The 20803-nt window shown below is 42.8% G+C and overlaps 1 protein-coding gene across 2 annotated transcripts in view; it reads left to right on the top strand.

Moving 5' to 3' along the window:
• Positions 1–15997: 15997 nt before the first annotated feature.
• SLC27A2 (solute carrier family 27 member 2) overlaps positions 15998–20803 on the top strand; it is a 43818-nt gene continuing 39012 nt past the window's right edge. For both annotated transcript variants that reach the window (XM_047074459.1, XM_047074458.1), the window contains exon 1: positions 15998–16475. In XM_047074459.1, coding sequence (XP_046930415.1) covers positions 15998–16475 — 478 coding nt within the window. The remainder of the gene's footprint in view (positions 16476–20803) is intronic.

Genomic DNA, 20803 nt, shown 5'->3' with positions numbered 1-20803 from the left:
TCCCATAGCAAAGCAGGTAGTAGAGGCTGAACAGAATCTCCCCATGAACTCCACCCCAGGTGGCTTGAGGCACAATCAGGAGGGAACTCAAAACTTGGAGCTTCTCTCTTGAGGAGTGAAGGGTTTGAATTGTACATCAGGCACCCCAACTTTTAAGACCTGCACTGAGAGGCAAGCCCTTGAAACGTCGAGCTGTGAAAAGGAGCAGGACTTGAACCCAAGAAACCAGCAAGGTTTCAGAAATGCTCTTAAATAGCCACACCCACTGACTCACCAGCCCCGGGCTCAGCACAGTCGTTGAGAACTAATGAGGCTCACGTGCTTTCAAAGGCCTGAGGGACAGGCATCTCATTTAGCAGCATCTAGGGTCCAGCTGGTTGGCTCATGCTCCACCCCTGTCTTGCTCTAGCCAATGGGTGCCATCTTTTTTTTTTTTTTAACGCTAGGCTTTTTTTCCCTTTCTTCCCTCCCCCTCTCTTTTCCCACCTGCATGGCCTAGATGCTTTCCCCCTGCCTCACTCCAGCCAGTGAGCATGCCCTCCTTCTGTTGCTCCAGCGTGCCAGTATTTCCTTGAGGGGAGCTTTTTGCACACATCTTGCTGCCTTAAAAGCAGCAGGAGAAAACAACTTGTTACGTACAAGGAAGCCCCTAAAGGACTATTAGCAGATTTTTCGGCAGAAACTTTATAGGCAAGCAGGGGTGGGGGGAGCACAATATATTCAAAGTGTTAAAAAAACAAAAAAACAAAAAAAACAAAAAAACAAAAAAAACCAACCAACTTCCTACCAAGAATACTCTATCTAGCAAGTTATTCAGACCTGAAGGAGAGATGAAGATTTTTCCGAACAAAAGCTAAAGGAGTTCATCACCACTAAACTGGCCTTAGAAGAAGTTTTCAAGGAACTTCTTTAAACTGAAAAGGAAAGGTGCTAACTGGTAACAAGAAAACATATGAAAGTACAAATCTTACTGGTAAAGGTAAATATATGGGAAAGGTAGTGGATTAATTATTTATAAAGCTAGTAGGAAAGCCTATGCCTATAGTATGATGTTGCTGGTACAAAGACAAAGGAGGGTAAGAGAAGTGAAAGATTCTCAAATAATTCCAGTGAACACAATAGAATTTTGCATTCAGACTTAAGTCATGTTTTCCTTCATTTAGTCACGGGAGAATGCTATGTTATAAATGGCATGATTTGCAATTATCCATATGTTCTTACATATTTCCTTCTATCCACTCTGTCTGCCTTTCCCCAACCACCAACTATTTCTTCATACTATTTTCTTCATCACTTTTTCAAAGCTTGCCACCTCCTGGAAGCCCTGCCTGACAAGTCCCAGTTGATGCCATCAGTCCTTTGCTCTACACCTATGAAAACAGTTCATTTTGTATCATATTAAGCTAGTAAACATTGTGCTTAGCCTTGTTAAGTCACTTCTGGATATTGTATTGCCACTCCCTGAAATTAGGATCCCTCACACTGCAGCCCAGCTTGGCGCCATCATTAATCTGCCTGTGTGCCTCAACAGCCAGCTAGAAAGTGGGAGGGACCAGGGACGCAGGGGTGGCTCAGTCCGGTTGAGTGTCCAACTTCCACTCAGGTCATGCTCTCTTGGTTCGTGAGTTTGAGCCCCACATCGGGCTCTGTGCTGACTGCTCAGAGCCTGGAGCCTGCTTTGGATTCTGTCTCCCTCTCTCTCTGCCCCTCCCCGCTCACGCTCTTTTCTCTCTGTCTCTCAAAAATGAATAAACGTTAACAAAAAAATTAAAAGAAAAAAAAAGAAAGTGGGAGGGAGCAAAAGAACAGGATGAAGAGTAGAGAATCCTGCTGCATAGCACCTGGCTTGCAAGTTCCAGGTTTCTTCCCACCGGCCCCACCAATGTGGCTCTTGGCAGTAAGACTAATTATAGACCCACCTTGCTGCTGGGAGGAGCCTGCAGATAGAAGATACTTAGTTTCTCTATCTCGACCATGAAAGGCCATGACTGATATTAAATAGTACTTTTTGCAAGATCTGCTGAATTAATCAAGGGTATGGTGTTACCTCTATAATTTCCAGAACTAGCTGCCAGTTCCTAATCTGAGTTAGAATAAATCTTGCTATTTAATTTACTTTTCGGGGCGCCTGGGTGGCGCGGTCGGTTAAGCGTCCGACTTCAGCCAGGTCACGATCTCGTGGTCCGGGAGTTCGAGCCCCGCGTCGGGCTCTGGGCTGATGGCTCGGAGCCTGGAGCCTGTTTCTGATTCTGTGTCTCCCTCTCTCTCTGCTCCTCCCCCGTTCATGCTCTGTCTCTCTCTGTCCCAAAAATAAATAAACGTTGGAAAAAAAAAAATTTACTTTTCAATTTTGTCTGGTTTTTTTACTTGTTTTTAAAATCAGGATCAAACAAAAGGAACTAAGAGTAAGAAAATTAGGCTACTTTTAATGAAGAAAGCTTAATTAATTTTAGATTTAAAAGCACCTTTTACTGATCCTAAAATTATTTTTAATATTTGCTGTTTGTAGCATCTTATCTGATTTGAGACCATCTATATAGATTGATTCAGGGTCAGAGTCTGTTTTTTGTTTTTTCTGGGTTTTTTTTCCAGAATAATATTAGATTACTGAGGGACAAACAGTGTTGAGAGTTAGATTTTAAAAGTTACATTGGTATGATATGAAGAGTAAATCCATTTAAAAGATTCTGCAGGAAAGAAAGATTGTACTTAGACATGTTCCTTCCAAATAGGTTCATTTATCCCTTTCCCAGAACCCTTACCAACCTTATTCCTGGGATGTTACTGCCATCTAGTGGAAGTTTCAATAAATGTGAAATAAATGCTTTCTCAAGGTTAATTTTTCTAACTTCCCCACTACTCTCCCTGCCATTCTTTTCTGTTTCTCTTTCTTTCTATCATAGGTGCCATCAGGCACCTCATTGGTACCCCAGAATAGGAAATGTTTGGTCAGTCATTGGGAAATTCCTTGACATTTGGGGCTTTGCGCCAATAGGACAATATTTCTCTTCAGCCAAAACTGATTTGTCAGAACCATAATAAGAGAAAATAGAAATTAAAATCTTTTTTGCATAAATGAAGCAATGTACAAAATGAAAAGTATATATAGTATGGTGCCTTCTGTAAGAAAGAAAGTGAATAAGAAAACATATTATATGTCAAGTGAATCTCAATAGAGCTGGGGGAAAAATATGTGCTTATTTATGCAAAATGAAACACAGGAAAGATAAACCAGAAACTGGTAGAATTGGTTACCTAAAGGTAAAAGATGAGAATGAGTGGGAAATATAGGGAAGGGAATGGACTATCTTAATCATATTTTCTGATATTTTTACAGAATTTTGACTTTTGAGCCATGTAAATGTTTTCATTTCCAAAATATAAAATTAAATCCACAGGTTGGATTGGCTCTAAACTGAACAGAGACAGAAACAAATCATTATAAGTATGATCACATCAATAACATGACCACTTGAAAGAAGAAAAAGAACTATTCCAAGTAATTTTTTAATGCAAAACTCTAATTTTCCATCATCAGGGGATGGTCTAAGGAAAGAAATCCAAGAAAATCTTGAAGCATCTTCGGAAGGTTCGTTGTTGACAGTGGTATTGATCTAGTAATTCTGAAAACAGATTTGTGTGTATTTAGAATTTCAAATAAATAAATATATTGATATTGGGAACCAATTTTCCCCACTAGGGGAGATTTTTGCTTAAGATATGGAACAGGGAGAAAAGAAGCAAACCCTATAGCATTGGATTAAGGAATTATGGGGCACTTGGGTGGCTCAGTAGGTTAAGCATCTGACTCTTGATTTCAGCTGAGGTCATGGTCTTGCAATTTGTGAGATCAAGTCCCACCTTGGGCTCTGTGTTGACAGTGAGGATTTTCTCTCTCCCTCTGCTCATGTGCCTGAGTGAACGCTCTCTCTCTTGCTTTCTCAAAATAAATAATAAGCATTAAAAAAAAAAAAGGAATTAGAGGTATCACTTACAAATTCTTGATTTTTAAAAGTATACTTTCCTAGTTTTGTCCATTGAAAGATCCTAGAAGCCATGACCCTTTGTAGCAAGGAGTACACCTTTGTACCCTGATCTTAGCATCTAAACACCAGAGTGCAAGAGAAGGAAGCAGGTCACATGGGAAAAATGGCTGATTCCAGGGCTAGGTCAGGGAAGATACAAGGGAACCTGTAACATACTCCTTTTTCAGAACATAACAGCATGCTCAAAGGCTGATAGGGAAATGCAAAATAAATAAAATAAATAAATAAAAGAGCCAGAAAAAATAAATAACCGAAAAAACGGGGCACCTGGGTGGTTCAGTCAGTTAAGTGTTTGATTCTTGGTTTTGGCTCAGGTCATGATCTCATGGTTCATTGGTTGGAGCCCCACATCAGGCGCCGTGCTGACAGTGCGGAGCTTGCTTGGGATTCTCTCTCTCTCCCTCTCTCTCTGCCTTTCTCGGTCTCTCTCTCTCTCTCTCTCTAAGTTTAAATAAACTTAAAAATAATAAATAAATAAATAAATAAATAAATAAATAAATAAATAACTGAAAGAACTATAACATGTTGATTTTTTTTTAAATACATGACTCTATACCCATCTTTAAAAAGAGAGGAAAAGAAAAAAAAAAAGGATGCCAACAAATGCATGTGGAAGGGACACTAGAAATAGAAAATCATCATTCTAGAATCACCATAGAAATAATAGATTCAGCCAAGAATCATCAAAGTGTGCTAAAGCCATTCAGTAAAAAAATTGGGGTATAAAAGAATATTAATACAATCTGAAAGTATTGCCCAACAGAATATGTATAAGTTACAAATAAAAACACAACTTTACAATGAATCTTGACTGACCAAACTTAATATGAACAATGGCATAATCTGATAGCAGGTGCCTCTTGATATGACACACTGAGAAGGATACAAATCACTTCTATGGTGGTCCTGCCAAAACTGCATGACCTCTCTCTAATCTTAAGGAACCATTAAATAAACCCAAACTGAAGAACATTCTACAAAATGCTTGGCTGGACTCCAAAAATGTCAACGTCAGGAAAGACTGAAAAAGGCTGGAGAGCTGCTCTTGATTAATTTTTTTTAATGTTTATTTATTTTTGAGAGAGACAGAGACAGAGCATGAGTGGGGGAGGGGCAGAGAGAGAGAGGGAGACACAGAATCCAAAGCAGGCTCCAGGCTCTGAGCTGTCAGCACAGAGCCCAACACAGGGCTCGAACTCATGAACTGTGAGATCATGACCTAAGCCAAAGTTGGACGCTTAACCGACTGAGCCACCCCGGCACCCCGAGCTGCTCTTGATTAAAGAAGATAAAAAAGACAGATGATTAATGACAATGTGTAGTCCTTGATTGGTTCTTGATGATTAAAAATTCTATAAAAGAAATTATTGAGATAATGGGGGAAATTTGAATAAAGGCTCATATTAGGTGATAATATTAAATATATTAGATAATAGAATTGCGTTAATTTTAAATTTCCCAAGTGTTATAACTCTATGAAGGCTCTTGTTTTTATGAGATACATGCTGAAGTATTTAGGAAGAAAATGTCACAATGTCTACAACTATCTCTCATATGGTTCAACATGATCTCATCCATAAATATGTTAGTGTGTATTTCAAAAATATGAGAGCACCTTAAAAAACAACAATATGAAATGCAATTTTTAAAGTTTCCCTGGTAGTCTTATTGTCCAAATATAAATCAATACTACAGAGATGATAAGCAGAACTAATCTCAGAAGTCAAATCTGATAATTTGGTCATGACAGCTTATAGCACTGTGTTAAACAAACAAACAAACAAACAAACAAACAAACAAAAACGATTCTGATATATGCTTAGCCTCAGCCAGAGAGAATGCTATGATTGATGACTAGGTCTGTCTTGGTGCTCAGAAGGTCCCTATATATTATCTGTGTATGGGGCGCCTGGGTAGCGCAGTCGGTTAAGCGTCCGACTTCAGCCAGGTCACGATCTCGCGGTCCGTGAGTTCGAGCCCCGCGTCGGGCTCTGGGCTGATGGCTCAGAGCCTGGAGCCTGTTTCCGATTCTGTGTCTCCCTCTCTCTCTGCCCCTCCCCCGTTCATGCTCTGTCTCTCTCTGTCCCAAAAAATAAATAAACGTTGAAAAAAAAATTAAAAAAAAAATATATTATCTGTGTCATGTCATAAGCATGAAACAGGGTAGCACAAAAGAGCAAGCTAAAAGCTAGAAGATAAAAAAGGTCACCAGTTCTAGCATCACCAGTTCTGAACTTATCTTAGATAACTGGCCTCCTCCCTCTTGAAGAAATCAGAATCAGAGTTATCTTCCTAGTTACTATGACTAACATGATAATGAAACAAAAGGCAAGTGTTGGGTGGTACCCATGTGTGCATTAAGCTTTGAAGAACTCTTTGAGACAGAGTCCACTTCTGTGGGTAGGAAAGAACTGTAGGGAGGAGCTCTTTAGAGTAACAGACATTTTTTTTTTTTAAATGTATGAGCAGATGGGGAATATTGGTAAAAATTAAAACCCCAAGAAAGAGTCAAATTGAAGTGCTAGAAATTAAAAAAAAAAAAAAAACAATACCAGAAATGAATTATTTAGATAGTCTTATCACAAGTGAGGAAAAAATTCAGTAAATTTGAACATACGTCAAAAAGTTATCCAAACTGAAACACAAAGAAAAAAATGTGAATAAAAAACTGTGCATCCAAAAACTGTTGGACAATATCAAATGGCGCAATATATGAATAATTGAAGTCAGAGGGAGTGAGGAGAGAGAAAATAGGGAAGAAGAAATATTTGAAGAGATAATGACCAAGAAATTTTCCAAAATTAAGGGACACATCAAGCCACAGATCCAGAAGTTCATAGAATCCCAGGTGGGATAAATTAAACACACCCACACATACACACCTAGTATAACTGCTAAAAACCAAAAATAAAGAGAAAATCTTGAAGATATCCAGAAAAAAAAAATAAACTATGTACTAAGAAACAAAGATAAGAATTACAGCAGTCAGAAACTGTGCAAGCCAAAAGACAAGAAAGCGACATCTTGAAAGTACCAAAGAATAAAACTATCATACCAGACCTCTTTACCCAGCGAAAATACCACTGAAAAAATGAATGTTAAGTAAAGATATTTTTTAAAAAAACTACAGCTGAAATAATTCATTGCCAGGATATCTACAACTGAAGAAATGTTAGAGGAAGCTCTTCAGACAGAAGGACTATGACATCAGACAAAAACCTGAATCTACACAATCTTGTCACATAAGTAAACACTAAATTATGAACTATGATTTGTTAGTTAATAGGAGTTAGTTTTTCGTGACTGCTATATGTAGTCATCAGAAGAATTCAATGGAGACATTACAATCTGAAATAACAGAAGAGAAAGATAAGACCAGCTAATTAATGTGTTTTACCATGTCCACAGTCCCTTTAGAGGGAAAATGCCAAATCTCTACTAGTGAGTACTTAAGTACAGTGACCATGTTTATAGTGAATCAGAGGCTCCATCCCCCTCTCTATTCCCACCTTCAGGCATCCCCACAAATACACAGAGCTGACTGGAACAGGACTGTACTTAACTCAATTTCAGTAATCTACAGGCTGGAGAGTAGCCAGTGGATATTGATTTTAAGAATATTATATAGCAGCCACTCTGGAAAACAGTATGGAGTTTCCTCAAAAAATTAAAAATACAACTACCCTATGACCCAGCAATTGCCACACTAGGTATTCATCCAAGGGATACAGGTTTGCTGTTTCGAAGGAACACATGCACCCCCATGTTTATAGCAGCACTATCAACAATAGCCAAAGTATGGAAAGAGCCCAGATGTCCACCAATGGATGAATGGATAAAGAAGATGTGGTACATATATACAATGGAGTATTACTCAGCAATCAAAAAGAATGAAATCTTGCCATTTGCAACTACACGGATGGAACTAGAGGGTATTATGCTAAGTGAAATTAGTCAGAGAAAGACAAATATCATATGACTTCACTCATGAGGACTTTAAGATATAAAACAGATGAACATAAGGGAAGGAAGCAAAAATAAAAACAGGGAGGGGGACAAAACATAAGAGACTCTTAAATATGGAGAACAAACAGAGGGTTGTTGGAGGGGTTGAGGGTGGGGAGATGGGCTAAATGGGCAAGGGGCATTAAGGAAGACACTTGTTGGGATGAGCATTGGGTGTTATACATAGGGGATGAATCACTGGATTCTACTCCTGAAATCATTATTGTGCTATATGCTAACTAACTTGGATGTTTATTTGTCAATAATAGATAAAAAATAATATAAATACAAAAAAAATATAAAAACAGGGAGGTGGACAAAACATAAGAGACTCTTAAATATGGAGAACAAACAGAGGGTTACTGGAGGGGTTTTGGGAGGGGGGATGGGCTAAATGGGTAAGGGGCACTAAGGAATCTACTCCTGAAATCATTGTTGCACTATATGCTAACTAACTGGGGTATAAATTAAAAAAATAAAATTTTAAAAATTAAAAAAAAAAGAATGCTATATAGGCATGGGGTGTCTGGGTGTCTCAGTTTGTTGAGCGTCTTTGACTCAGGTCATGATCTCATGGTTTGTGCATTCGAGCCCCACATCAAATGCACTGCTACCAGCGCAGAGCCCACTTCGAATCCTCTGTCCCCCCTCTCTATCTGCCCCTCCCCCACTCATGTTCCCTGTTAAAAATAAACATAAAAAAAAATTTTATATAGTCATGTATATGGGTAATTTGTTTGGACTACCACATTTGCTCCAGAATATGAGCTAGAAAACTGGAAATATAATTGAGCGAGAAGGGAGCCAATGGTGAAAGATTTGCAAGATGAAGGAGGTAATCACATGTCATTAGGCAACAGAAGACATGACTGGAGCAGATTCCATGTAGCAGACAGGGGACATAATATACAGAACCAAGGGTAAAATGTGTGGCAGGAACTACAAAACATTGATAGAGAAGAGTTGAATCACCATAACAGCAGATGATTGATAAGTTAGGTTCTGGGGTCAGTAAAATGATCCCAGACTGCTTGGGAAACCAGATTGCCAGATCACAATTTTACTCTCCATGAGGCCTAGTACATGAAGATTCTTATTGTTCCAGTGAACACGGTGGCACTTACTTCAGAACTTTGTACTTTTTTCTCTTTTGTCAACTGCTGGACTTTTTGACCCACTGCCCAGTCTTGAGGTAGGAATCCTAATTTATTTGAAATACAATGTGGCTTCGTAGATGAGTTTTCTAGGACTACTGTAATAAATTGCCACAAACTCATTGGCTAAAAACAACAGAAATTTATTCTCTCATAATTCCAAAGGACAGAAGTTCAAAATCAAGATAATGGCAGGACTGGTTCCTTCTGAAGCATCTGGGAGAGAATCCATTCCAGCCCTCTCTGTCACCTGGTGGCTGACAGCCATCGTGGGCATTCCTTGGATGACAGAGTCATTTATAATCCCTTCTCTGCCTCCATTTTCATATGCCTTCTCTTTCATGTGTCCTCTTCCTTTCTCTTTTAAGGACACTTATTATTGGATTTAAGGTCCACCCTAGTGCAGGATGACCTCATCTCAAGATCCTTAAATTAATTACATCTGAAAGATCCTTTTTCCAAATAAGGTCACATTCGCAGATTCTGGGGCTCTACTGAGTAACTATCTTTTTCGAGGGGATGGGGGCAGAGAATCGTTCAACCCACGATACCTAACTAGGAACTGAGAAACAGGTTATAGCACCTGCTCCACAGTTCATTTACCAGCTGTGTGTGACCTTCAACATGTTGGCTAACTTCCCTGAATCTCAATTCACTCACCTGAAAATGAGAATAATATCTGCCCTGCCTTCTCCCCTGGAAAGTAGTGTGTACCTAGTACACTTTAAATACATGCTAACTTAATCAATTAAAGAGTGACCGAATAAATGAATTCATCTGGAGGTGTTCAGTTTGCATTATCAAATGAGACCTGGCACTCAGGAGAGAGGTTAGGGCTGAATACTCAGACTTGATACTTCAGCATGGACAGGAACAAGTGAGGCCACCTAGAGAGAAAGACAGAAGAAAGGTGAAGCTACAAGCCAAAGAACGTTAACATTTAAGAATCAGACAGGAAGATACACCTGAAACTAATGTAACATGATGTGTCAACTAGTCTCCAGTTAAACAAAAGAATTGGGGGCACCTGGGTGGCTCAGGCAATTGAGTATCTGACTTCAGCTCTGGTCATGATTTCACGGTTCATGAGTTTGAGCCTCCACATCAGGCTCTGCACTGACAGTGTGGAGTCCGCTTGGGATTCTCTCTCTCTCTCTCTCTCTCTCTCTCTCTCTCTCTCTCTCTCTCTCTCTCTCTCTCTCTCTCCCTCTCTCCCCTCTGTGCCCCTCCCCCACTCATGCTTTCTCTCTCTCTCAAAATAAATAAATAAACTAAAAAAAAAAAAGAGGTGAACAAGAAGATATTTCAAGAGAAGGTAAAGTAAGAGCAAAGGGACTCAAAAGTAAAGAATTAACCAACACATTCAGGAACGGAGAAGAGTGACTGGGAAGGGTAGTCATGGCTTACAGTGGGATGTTGAAAGAGGAGAGAGAGCACTGTCCAACAAACAGAAAAGAATCTTGAGAAGCACACATAGTATCTCTAGAAGCAACAATCGCCTCACTAGGATATTTCCCTCAGTTAGAACTCCACACCAAATCAAAGGCATTCTGGTGAGAACTAGCAAGAACACACACCTTTTTCTCAAATTGTACTTTGTCTTGATTGCTAGTTAGCAAGCACAACTGGGCTGCCACAAAAGAGGGGGAGGCCTGCTCCCTCATGTCTAACACCAACAACCAATTGTTCCCAGTCTCTCTCCTTCATTCTCCAAAGGAAGGGCCAATCTCAGCATATGCCATCTCCACTGACCTTTTACCATTTCCCTCTGGATACCTACACATCCTGTACATCTGTCCCCAAATGCTACCATGCCAGGTACTCCACAGGATACCAGACACCCCTCATTTCAAGCAATGTGATTGATTCATGGCAGACAACACGATTGGAGATAAACCTTCTCATAAGCCATTAAACGAATCAATGACAAAACTCGTATTTACACTAAGTGATGTCACAAAACAGCAGGCTTCATAAGTTACACACTTTTGTCAACCTTAGTCCCCATGCATTAGGTACCTCAAGGCCTACAAAATTAACACAAGGTACCCTGAGAGATCAGGGAATTCACCTAAAGGTCCCCAGCCAAAATGTGATGGATAAGGATTTGAACCGAGGTCCTCTGACTTCAAGTCTCACGCTGTTTTCTATGACTTCGTTGAGGAAGGCTGAATTCTATTTGGGAAGGCAAAACTAACAGACACAAAATCAAAAGCCAAGCTGTAGGTTTATAAGTTCAATACAAGGGATAGATCCTCATGGGCTGGAGGATTTGAAAGAAAGTGTTTTTGGAAAACTTTGGTCATGTGAGGTCTACAGGAAAGTCCAATAAGTAAAACGGACATATGTGGAACTGCTCTGATGAGCTAGGGTAGGATCCCAGACTGCCTTTCCCAGGCTCTGCAAGGAGTTCTCCTCCCTGGCTCCTCAGCAGTCCTGGGGTTCTGCTGAGCAGTTGGGAAACAACTGGGCTAAAGAGGTAGAATGTAGTCCCTGGACCAGCAGCCTGGTAACTTCTTCAAAACGTGAATTCTCTGACCCCACCCAAGCCTTACTGAATCGGAAATTTAGCAGGCTGCATTTCAGCATGCTGTCTGGGTAACTTGATCCCCATCAAGTTTGAGAACCAGTGGGCTACTTCATCTCCATAAAATAGGAGGAGAGACCACCCACATTTGAGGTTGGGGTTGCGGGCTTTGAAGGGAGTTGGGAACTGCCGCTGACAGGCCTTCTGCGAGACATCAGCAGAGATGGATGAGTGGGGTGAGCAGGAGAGAAGTCCTCACCAAGGTTAGAAGGTGCCAATATTGACTCCACAGTATTTGTGTCTATCCCCTGACCTCCTCTGGCCATGTCTCACAATAGGACAGAAAAGAGAGGGCATTTGCGGTGACCTGGCACTCTGGGTAGAAAGTTTAAGGAAACAAGGGGTCCAGGAGGCTGCACAGAAGCTGGCCATGAAAAGACTAGACTTGAAGAACTAGATCTGAGTGAAGGTAGCCGGCAGGCTCAGTGGGTGTGGGGCATGGGAGAGGTGGGGGCACTGAGTAAGGGCACTGGGGTGGAGAAGTTCTGTGTTTGAGGTCTCAGTGCTGAAACAATCCGAAGTTATATCGAAGCCCAAGATTTGGGTATACTTGATACTTCACTGTTGAATGTATATTTCTAAATGGACACACTTGCATAGAAACAAGTTGTATATAATAAACAAAATAAAAGTATTTTTCTACATTTAAAAATATTTTAATTTCTATCTTTTTTTGTATGTTTTAGTTTTATCTTCATCCTTTCTGGAATCCTTTCTCCCTTTTGTGTGTATTTTTTCCTTTTTTGTATATTTCTGTGGTAAAATATACTTGGTGTAAAATTAACCATTTGTAAGTGTCTGGTTCAGTTATACCTTATTTTTTAGTGCTAAAAGTGGTATTCCTTTATGAAATAAGAATAAAAACAGGCTGGAGTTGGTGGGCAGGGAGCTGTTTTTACTTGAAAAATGTAAAAGTTGGTATTTTATTTTGGGTTCCTAACTCTGTTTTGAAATGCTACTGGATTGGGAAATTCAGACATCTCTGAATCACTGCCTTAAAGGAGAGTTAGGGTTTAGAGGAAGAGAGTTCAAGGTATTTGAAAGAAGCCAGAATAAAGCCACAGAGAGAAAAATGTGCAGGGCAGTTTTGGAGGTGGGGGTGGATGGGAGGAGGGTGTAGACCAGACGTGCTAAAATAAAGTGTTTTTGAAAAGGAGTAGTTGGAATGAAGTTTGGGTCCATTTTCAAATATTTAGTGCCTGGCGATGTTCCGCTTATTGTGGCAACTCAATAAATGTTTATTGAGTGCAGTGAAAGTTCAAGTCAGATTAGGAAGAGTGAGAAAATAAAATCTGAACTTCATTTATAAACCAGCATTTCCCAGCAGAGGTTCCTGGAATGTGTAACCTACTGATCTTCTCCACCCTCAAGGGCACCAGCCAGGACCCAGAACACGTGGTCAGCTCCAGCCTAGGTGTATTAAAACATGCTGTTTGTATATAACAGCTGGAGAAGATGGGAAGCAATGGGGAGCCACTGAAGATGACTAAGCAGTGGAGATATAAGATGACAGCAGTATTTCCAGGAACACTATTAGCCTGGTGGTAGTGCACGGTGGAGCCCAGGCTGGAAGCTAGAATCATTGGGAAGAAGAGCTCCAAGATATATAGGACTGACTCTACCGCAGCTCCATGGGTGAGCCTTGATTGGCTTAAAGAAATCAACATTTCTGTTCCCCAGGCCACAGAGATTGGTCTGGGGATGGTCATATAACCCAATTAGACAGATGATAGATAGATAGATAGATAGATAGATAGATAGATGACCTCCTAAGAAAAAAGATTCTCACATTTCTGTCTGGAGTTGACATGGGAAGCAAGCATGTAGTCCGAAGGGGTTGGTTGGCAAGCATCTTTGGATCATGAGGGGAGAGACTATGTGAGAATAGAGGTTGTGGAACAATGGTGAAAGAGAAATGGGTTCCAGGTCCTAACGGTGAAAGGGAAATGGGGTCCAGGTCCTAGCACCAAAGCCACCAATGAAGGCTTCTCCAAAGCCTACTCTACCCCTGGACTCTGAAGTTACTGCTAAAATTCTTATTTCTATGCAAGCCAGTTTGGGTCTTGTTTTCTTTCGCTTGAACTGAAAGACTACTGATGCACAAGGCTGAAGTGATCCTCAGCATAAGAGAGAAGAAAGGGGTCATTCGCAGTGATCTAGCACTCTGGAAAGTAGCTATTCGAAGACATGACAAGAGGGTTCTAGGAGGCTCCCGAAAAGACCGGCCATGAAGGGACAGAGGTGGCATGAGGACATAAAGAGAGGGCTGGCTCTAGGGTGCCTGGGTGGCTCAGTTGGTGAAGCATTGGACTTTGGTTCCGGTCATGATCTGATCTCACGGTTGGTGAGTTGGAGCCCAGCATCGGGCTCTCTGCTGTCAGTGCAGAGCCCACTTCAGATCTTCCGTTCCCTCCTCTCTCTCTCTCTCTCTCTCTCAAAGATAAATAAGCATCTAAGGGAGCGGGGGGTGGCTCTGAGCTTCCGCATGAAAGAAGCGGTGCCACAAGAATGATTTCTGTCCTAACCCCTCCTTTGATTAACACTACAGCCTACTCCTCAGGGATAACCAAGGCCCCCACCCCATTCCCAGGGAAATGATGCAACCAGTCACTAGCTGGTAGCTGGATCTGCCATGAAAGACTCGGGAAAGGTAAAGAAAGTGTTGTTTGAGCAGGTCCCAGGGATAAAAAGAGGGGGCTTAGAAAATGGAGGAGGGGAAGATTGTGAAAAAAGCAAAGAAAAGATTGCTAAAGAACATGGATAGAAACTTGGAGAATAAGAGGGCAGCATAATGTGGTTGCTAAGGGAGGGCCCTGGGGCCAGATACCAGTTTCAAAACTCATGAGTCACTTACTCGCTGTCTTAATTTACCTATTTGTAAATGAGCCTGAAAGTGCCACCTTCAGGTGACTGTGACGCTCCAGAAACATTACAGAGAAGCCCCTAGCACAGTGTCTGGCAGGAGGAAACGTTCATTACTTGTGGCTATCTCCTAAGAATAAGAAGATGAATGCGGGAAGGCAGGAGAGGAAGGAAACAGAACAGTGCTTTACCTAGATCCCCACCCTCCTCAGTAGCAAGCAGCAAGTATTCACTCCATAGAAACAGCACTAAGGGAAATTAAAAAAGAGGGTCACACTAAAAAAATAAAAATAAAAATAAATAAATGGCTTTTGAGAAATGCAAGTGTTTCCTTAATTTGCTCTGTGTTGTAATGTTCTCTGACGAAGCCCCTTAGTAAATGTCTGTTGAAGTGGGCTGACACTAGTTGAGAATCGTCAACATACAGGAGAGAAGAATCACGTAGAACCAAATATTAAAAGTCAAACACACACATGTCCAAAACCGCCGGAGCTTGGTTTCAGCTGGCAGAGTGTGGCGCTCCCCCACGCCCAATCTGGGCTAGCTGGACCCGGCGGGGCCCGACTAGGATCACAGTGTCCTGTCCTCACCTACAGCCCAAGGACTGGGGTGAGGTGGAGGTGACAGTCTCGGGTGTCTCTGTTCAACCGTGAAATCCTCGCCACAGGAGACGGCCCGGCAATTGGGCTGCGGGGGAGGGTGCAAATCTGACAAGACACCAAGCGGAAAGCCCCTGGGCCCAAGAAGGGAGGAGATGGGATTCTAATTTGGCAGTGGCGCCTGGTACCCGTTGCTAATAAATAACCGGACTCACATTTACAAGGCGCTTCACTGGTAATAACAGCAAGTCGTTTGTATAAGGCACCCTGCTAGCGGTGGCAGTGAACAGCGGGACGCTTACGTTATCTCCTCTAATCTCAACAGCCGCTAAGTGCCTCTTGTCATCAGCATTCGGACAAGGAAACCGTGGCTCCGAGGTGGAAGGTACTCGGGTCACAACGCAGACCGCCGGCGGCGCGCGGAGCGCCTCAAAGCCTCCTTCCCCGCCGGGTGGGGGGGTGGGGGGGAGACCACAGGGCCGAGCGCGCAGGTGGCTGCACACCCACCAGGGGGCGGGCTCAGCCGGCGGGTCCCTCCTGTCACCCCGGCAGTCCACACGTCGCTCCACTTGCCCGAGAGCCCGCGCTGGTGCCGGCAGCGCAGGTGCTCCGCCGCCGCCCCAGCCTCGCCGCGCGCCCCCCGCGCAGCCCGCCCGCCGTCCGCGAGGAGCCCTCCCCGCCGCCGCGCTGCACGCCCGGAGCGCGCCTCCTGTCCTCGCAGGGACTGGGGGCCCCGCCGCTGTCATGCTGCCCGCCCTGTACACGGCTCTGGCGGGGCTGCTGCTCCTGCCGCTGCTGGTGAACCTCTGCTGCCCCTACTTCTTCCAGGACGTGGGCTACTTCCTGCGCCTGGCCGGCGTGGCCCGGCGAGTGCGCAGCTACGGGCAGCAGCGGCCGGTGCGCACCATCCTACACAAGTTTCTGGAACAAGCGCGCCAGAGCCCGCACAAGCCTTTCCTGCTTTTCCGTGACGAGACGCTCACCTATGCGCAGGTGGACCGGCGCAGCAACCAAGTGGCGCGGGCGCTGCACGACCACGTCGGCCTGCGCCAGGGAGACTGCGTGGCGATCTTCATGGGCAACGAACCAGCCTACGTGTGGCTGTGGCTGGGGCTGGTCAAGCTGGGCTGTGCCATGTCGTGCCTCAACTCCAACATCCGCGCGAAGTCCCTGCTGCACTGCTTCCAGTGTTGCGGCGCGAAGGTGCTACTGGTCTCACCAGGTGAGCCCGGGGACCGCCCGCCCTGGCAGTGGGCTCCCCCGCACCTTGACAGACCAGCCACTGCATGGTATAGGGGGTTGGAAAGGGAACTTCAGGTCCGAACTGGAAGTGTAGAGGGAGGGGATGGCAACCCTTCCTCAAGACGCTAATGGTCATTAAAACAGCCCGTTGTGGAAGCTCTTTCAGGCACTGTGTTAAGCACCGTGCAGTACATAGTGTTGATTTAAATCCTCACATAACACAGGGCTTACTATCGGGCTTTGTAGGTGAGACCACCGAGGACCGTGAAGCCTTAGGTCCCAGGTTGTAGAGCTGAGGAGAGGGGTTAACCAGAGCTGTCTATCTTCAGAGTCCAGGCTTTTAACCAAAACCGACAATATGGGCATTAAAATGCAGAGTCTTGAGTGTGAACTCTAGAGGATCCCGAATGTCCTCACCTCTGCTGTTTGATTGGCTACATGATCACGAGAAAGTCATTTTCCCTTCCTGTCCCGTGGTGTCCTCCTCTAATAGAGGGTCTTCACGGCTGCTTCGGGCTCTCAAATGCTGTTAGCCTCTCTGGATTCTCACTGCAGAGAAGGTTACCCCACCTGCTCCCCAAGAAGACTTTGGGGATCTGCTGCAGTGCCCTCGTCAGTCCCCATTACATCTATAACCAAAGCGACCGTTGGTTCTGTAGTTCCCTCCTGCCACACTTGAAAGGATGATCCTTTCAAGAAAATCCCCAACAATTTCTAGTTGCCTGAGAAAAGAGACGATTTAATCTCGTAGTAACTGGAAGACTCTCTTAAACCTATTACTTTACCTTTTGGTTCCTAAGAAAGTATCACAGTGATCTTTTTTACCAATTCAGGAGGGATTTAAATACTACTTGCCTGCATAGTATCTCAGGCTTTGTGTGAGGGAGGTCAGGGACTGCAAAGATTAGGTCTGTAATCAAGTCTTGTAGCACAAACTTTTGAGGTTAGGTTTAGAAAAGCAGATGATATAAAAACCACCAGGTAGAGAGTCCCCACAAGGTATAAGCTAGTTGCCACAAAAGGACAGGGAGAAAATAAGATGAATTACTTCAAGGATGTTACACTCCAGTAAAAGAACTAAGCCACATACCCAAATGTCTGTGAACGTGATACCCAGAAGAATGTGGTAAGTATGCTGAAAGAACTACAGAGTTGGGCGTTGGGGGGTGGATAGAGGCAGGGGATGAGCAGAGAGTGAAAATTCCTGGAGGCATTGACACTGAGCTGGGCAAGTGCAGTAGGGGAGAGGGGGTTCCAGGCAAGAGGAGCCCCAGAGGCTGTTTTCATCAGGTTCATAACACAGATGCTTCATTAGAGTTTTGCTATGTAAGGACAACAATAGTGGTAGTTTTTAAAGGTTGTTTACTGAAGGGACTCTACTGTTGAGAAAATAAGGACTCAGGGAATTCAAAGAATGGCCAATGGCAGAGGCCTCACTTCCATGAAGGGGATTAATTTTCCAGTGCCAACTTTAATCAAGGATCAAGGCATAGAGATAATCTGATCTCCACTTCTCTCCTCTCTCTGAGTTGTACAAGGAAAAGCTTAGATGAGTTGCTTCACTGGACTTTGATTATCTCAAAGGCTTAGAATTCTCTCATATATCTTTGAATAACGACCTAGCAATACCTAGCATATAGTAGTAATTCAATAATGTTTGTCAAATTAATGAGTTCCATTATTCTGGTTGGTTGCAATAGGCTTTCTTCTCTGAAGCATAAGAACCATTGGGTTAGGCATGAGGACATGAAAAATGATGTAGAAAAGTTAAATATATCCTGATTTGAGAAAATCCATTTAGATCCAATCTCCCAGGCCCAGCCTCACCCTACCAGATTTGCTTACCTCCCAGTTCACCTCTGGCAGTTGGCTGTAGGAGAGAGGTGCTCTCCTGGGGTCTCATTGCCAGAGAGGGAGCTGGTCGTGAGCATAGGATGGGCTGGGACCATAGTAGGGAGGGTCTGTGCATAGGATAGTGGAGGACAAAAACGGAAACATCAAATAATAATGTACTCAAGGGCTGAGATCTCAAGCAGCCCAAGGTCTGAACAGAGAGCTAGCTTAAAGACATTCTCTAAAATTTTTCTTCTTACCCTGCTCATAACTAAAGGTTGCAAGACAGGTGGTTTCATCTCCATCAAAATAAACTAGAACTTTGCTAGCATATTCAGGAAGGCCAGCAGTTCTTTTTCCTTAGAAACAAGAAGGGTAGAAGCAAAACAACTTTAAATCAGACGTTAATGTTATTGAATCTGAAGAAGGATAGAATTCAGATTATTCTGCACATTGAGTGTAAGTGGCCAGTATTCTAAAAAGACCTTCCTACAGCCTCTTGAGAAAAATAGGGAAGTAGATAGCTAGTAGAAAGGTGACATGGCTGCTTGTGGATATCAAATGATAACAATTATGTAAGTCCTGGTATGACTGGGTAACTTCATGACAAAGAATTATGCTTGATTCTGGGACTATTTAGAAAGTGAGAGTTCGCTTAAGTAAGAACTTTAAAATAATATTAAGAAGATATATAACTACACAAAGGTAATATGAATATGTATTCTCCTGTTAAAGATTTACTTGTTGCTGGTGAGACTTAACCTTGGTTAACATCTTTCTGACCTCAGGGCAATTTGTTTTGTGGGGGGGGGAGGGGAAGAGGTGAATGCACGCCTCTATCTGAAGGTGTTCTAACTCGTACCTTGTCGATGTACAGACCAGACAATGGGTTCTTAAATGTGATAATTCCAAACTGCCTATGCTAAAAATGCAAAATCACGGTTACAAATGGCATTTGAAAGGCTGTTTTCAGACTGTCTCCAAGGGCTGTCAAGAACCAGTTTGTGTTTCAGGTGCCTTTTTGAATGAAGAAAAGGTAAAGCCCTCAATCCTGACTTGCCCATATACCAACCATTTCACAATCATCCTAGAACTTTGATCAAAACACATTTCCTTTCATTGCCTCCTTTTCAGGTCCCACTTTATTGATAAGCATTTCTGGGGTGTTTGATTTAACTCTGTCAGATACCCATTCAATGAGGCAATGGAGTAGCAGAACAAGCCTCTAGATTAAATGCCTTTCCTAGCAGAAAGCTGCAGAGTTAGCCAGTAGCATCTTACCAGCTCAGTGGTGAAGACTGGTTCAGCTCGCCACCTGCCCTCTCTCCCCACTTTCTAAGAATGGGCCCAGGTATTCATAAATTTCTTCTTCTTTTATTAAAAAAAAAAAGCAGAGAAACTTCATATGCTATCTTGATTTCTTTTCTTTTTTTTTTTTAACAAGATAGATTTTAAGGAAGGGAGGAGAAATGTGGTAATCACTCAATTTTCCATCACTCCAGTATGCACTGCTTTCTCTGAGGTTCTATTTCAATCCATGGCTTAAAACCAGACCATTGAGGAATCAACAGGTCTGCTCTACACCACTGAGATAACTTTCTGTGAATACTGTTTTTCAAACCCAGGCTTTTAATAAAGCTCAAGGCTATGCTTTTCAAAGAACATGAACAAGAGATTGTCAGTAGTACTCTTCAAAGGCAGATTCGACATGCTTCATTTAACAAGTACTGAGCAGAAGGTCAAATAGGCAGCATCTTCTAAAAAGTAAAGCCGTCTTTCAAAACTTTAACCTGAATGGCTGATATAAGGAGACAGGAATCCTATAAACCCAGTATATTTCTGTTCGTTTTGTATCTGTCTTTTCATACATAGACTCACTGAGCTTCTGTCCCCATTTGTAGAAATTGGGTTACTGTATCTTTACCACAGGGTTCTTGTGAAAATTATGACATAAATTGTGTAAAGCCACTCTACAAATTGGTCTATACAAATGAAAAATGTAAGGACTTTGCTATCAGTAAGGATGCAATGTATAGTGGATGCTGTGATAGACTACCCAAATCCCCTCTCAGGACTGAGATGCTCATTCCTTATCTGTTGGGAGCATTGGCAGCTAAAGTTCTCAGCTGAGACCACTTCCAGGATTTGCCCTTGCTTAAAAAGAGCCACTGTGCCCAAGGTTAAACACTACCCTCCCCCCCCCAACCCCTGCCTCCTGCATCCAGTGACTGGTTCATGGGCAGGGGTGAAGGTATAGCCCACTTTCCTTAGTTTGGAACAATCCTGAAGGGCCATCCCAGGCCCAGAGTCCCCATAGGATCAGAGGATCAGTTGAGCGAGTCCCCTATGTGACTGCATCACTGTTCAACTTTCCCTCTATCCAGTCCGCTTCTCTTACAGCCTCACAGATGTCATTCCCAAGAACATTCCTGCATGTAAACCTCAAAACCCAGAGTTCCCAGCAACTCAACCTGT

This window comes from Lynx rufus, unplaced genomic scaffold (genome assembly GCF_022079265.1).
Source record: "Lynx rufus isolate CCGP_SWC_20201006 ecotype Redwood Valley unplaced genomic scaffold, mLynRuf1.p SCAF_13, whole genome shotgun sequence".
Taxonomy (NCBI): domain Eukaryota; kingdom Metazoa; phylum Chordata; class Mammalia; order Carnivora; family Felidae; genus Lynx; species Lynx rufus.
This window is presented reverse-complemented; position numbering and strand designations above follow the sequence as displayed.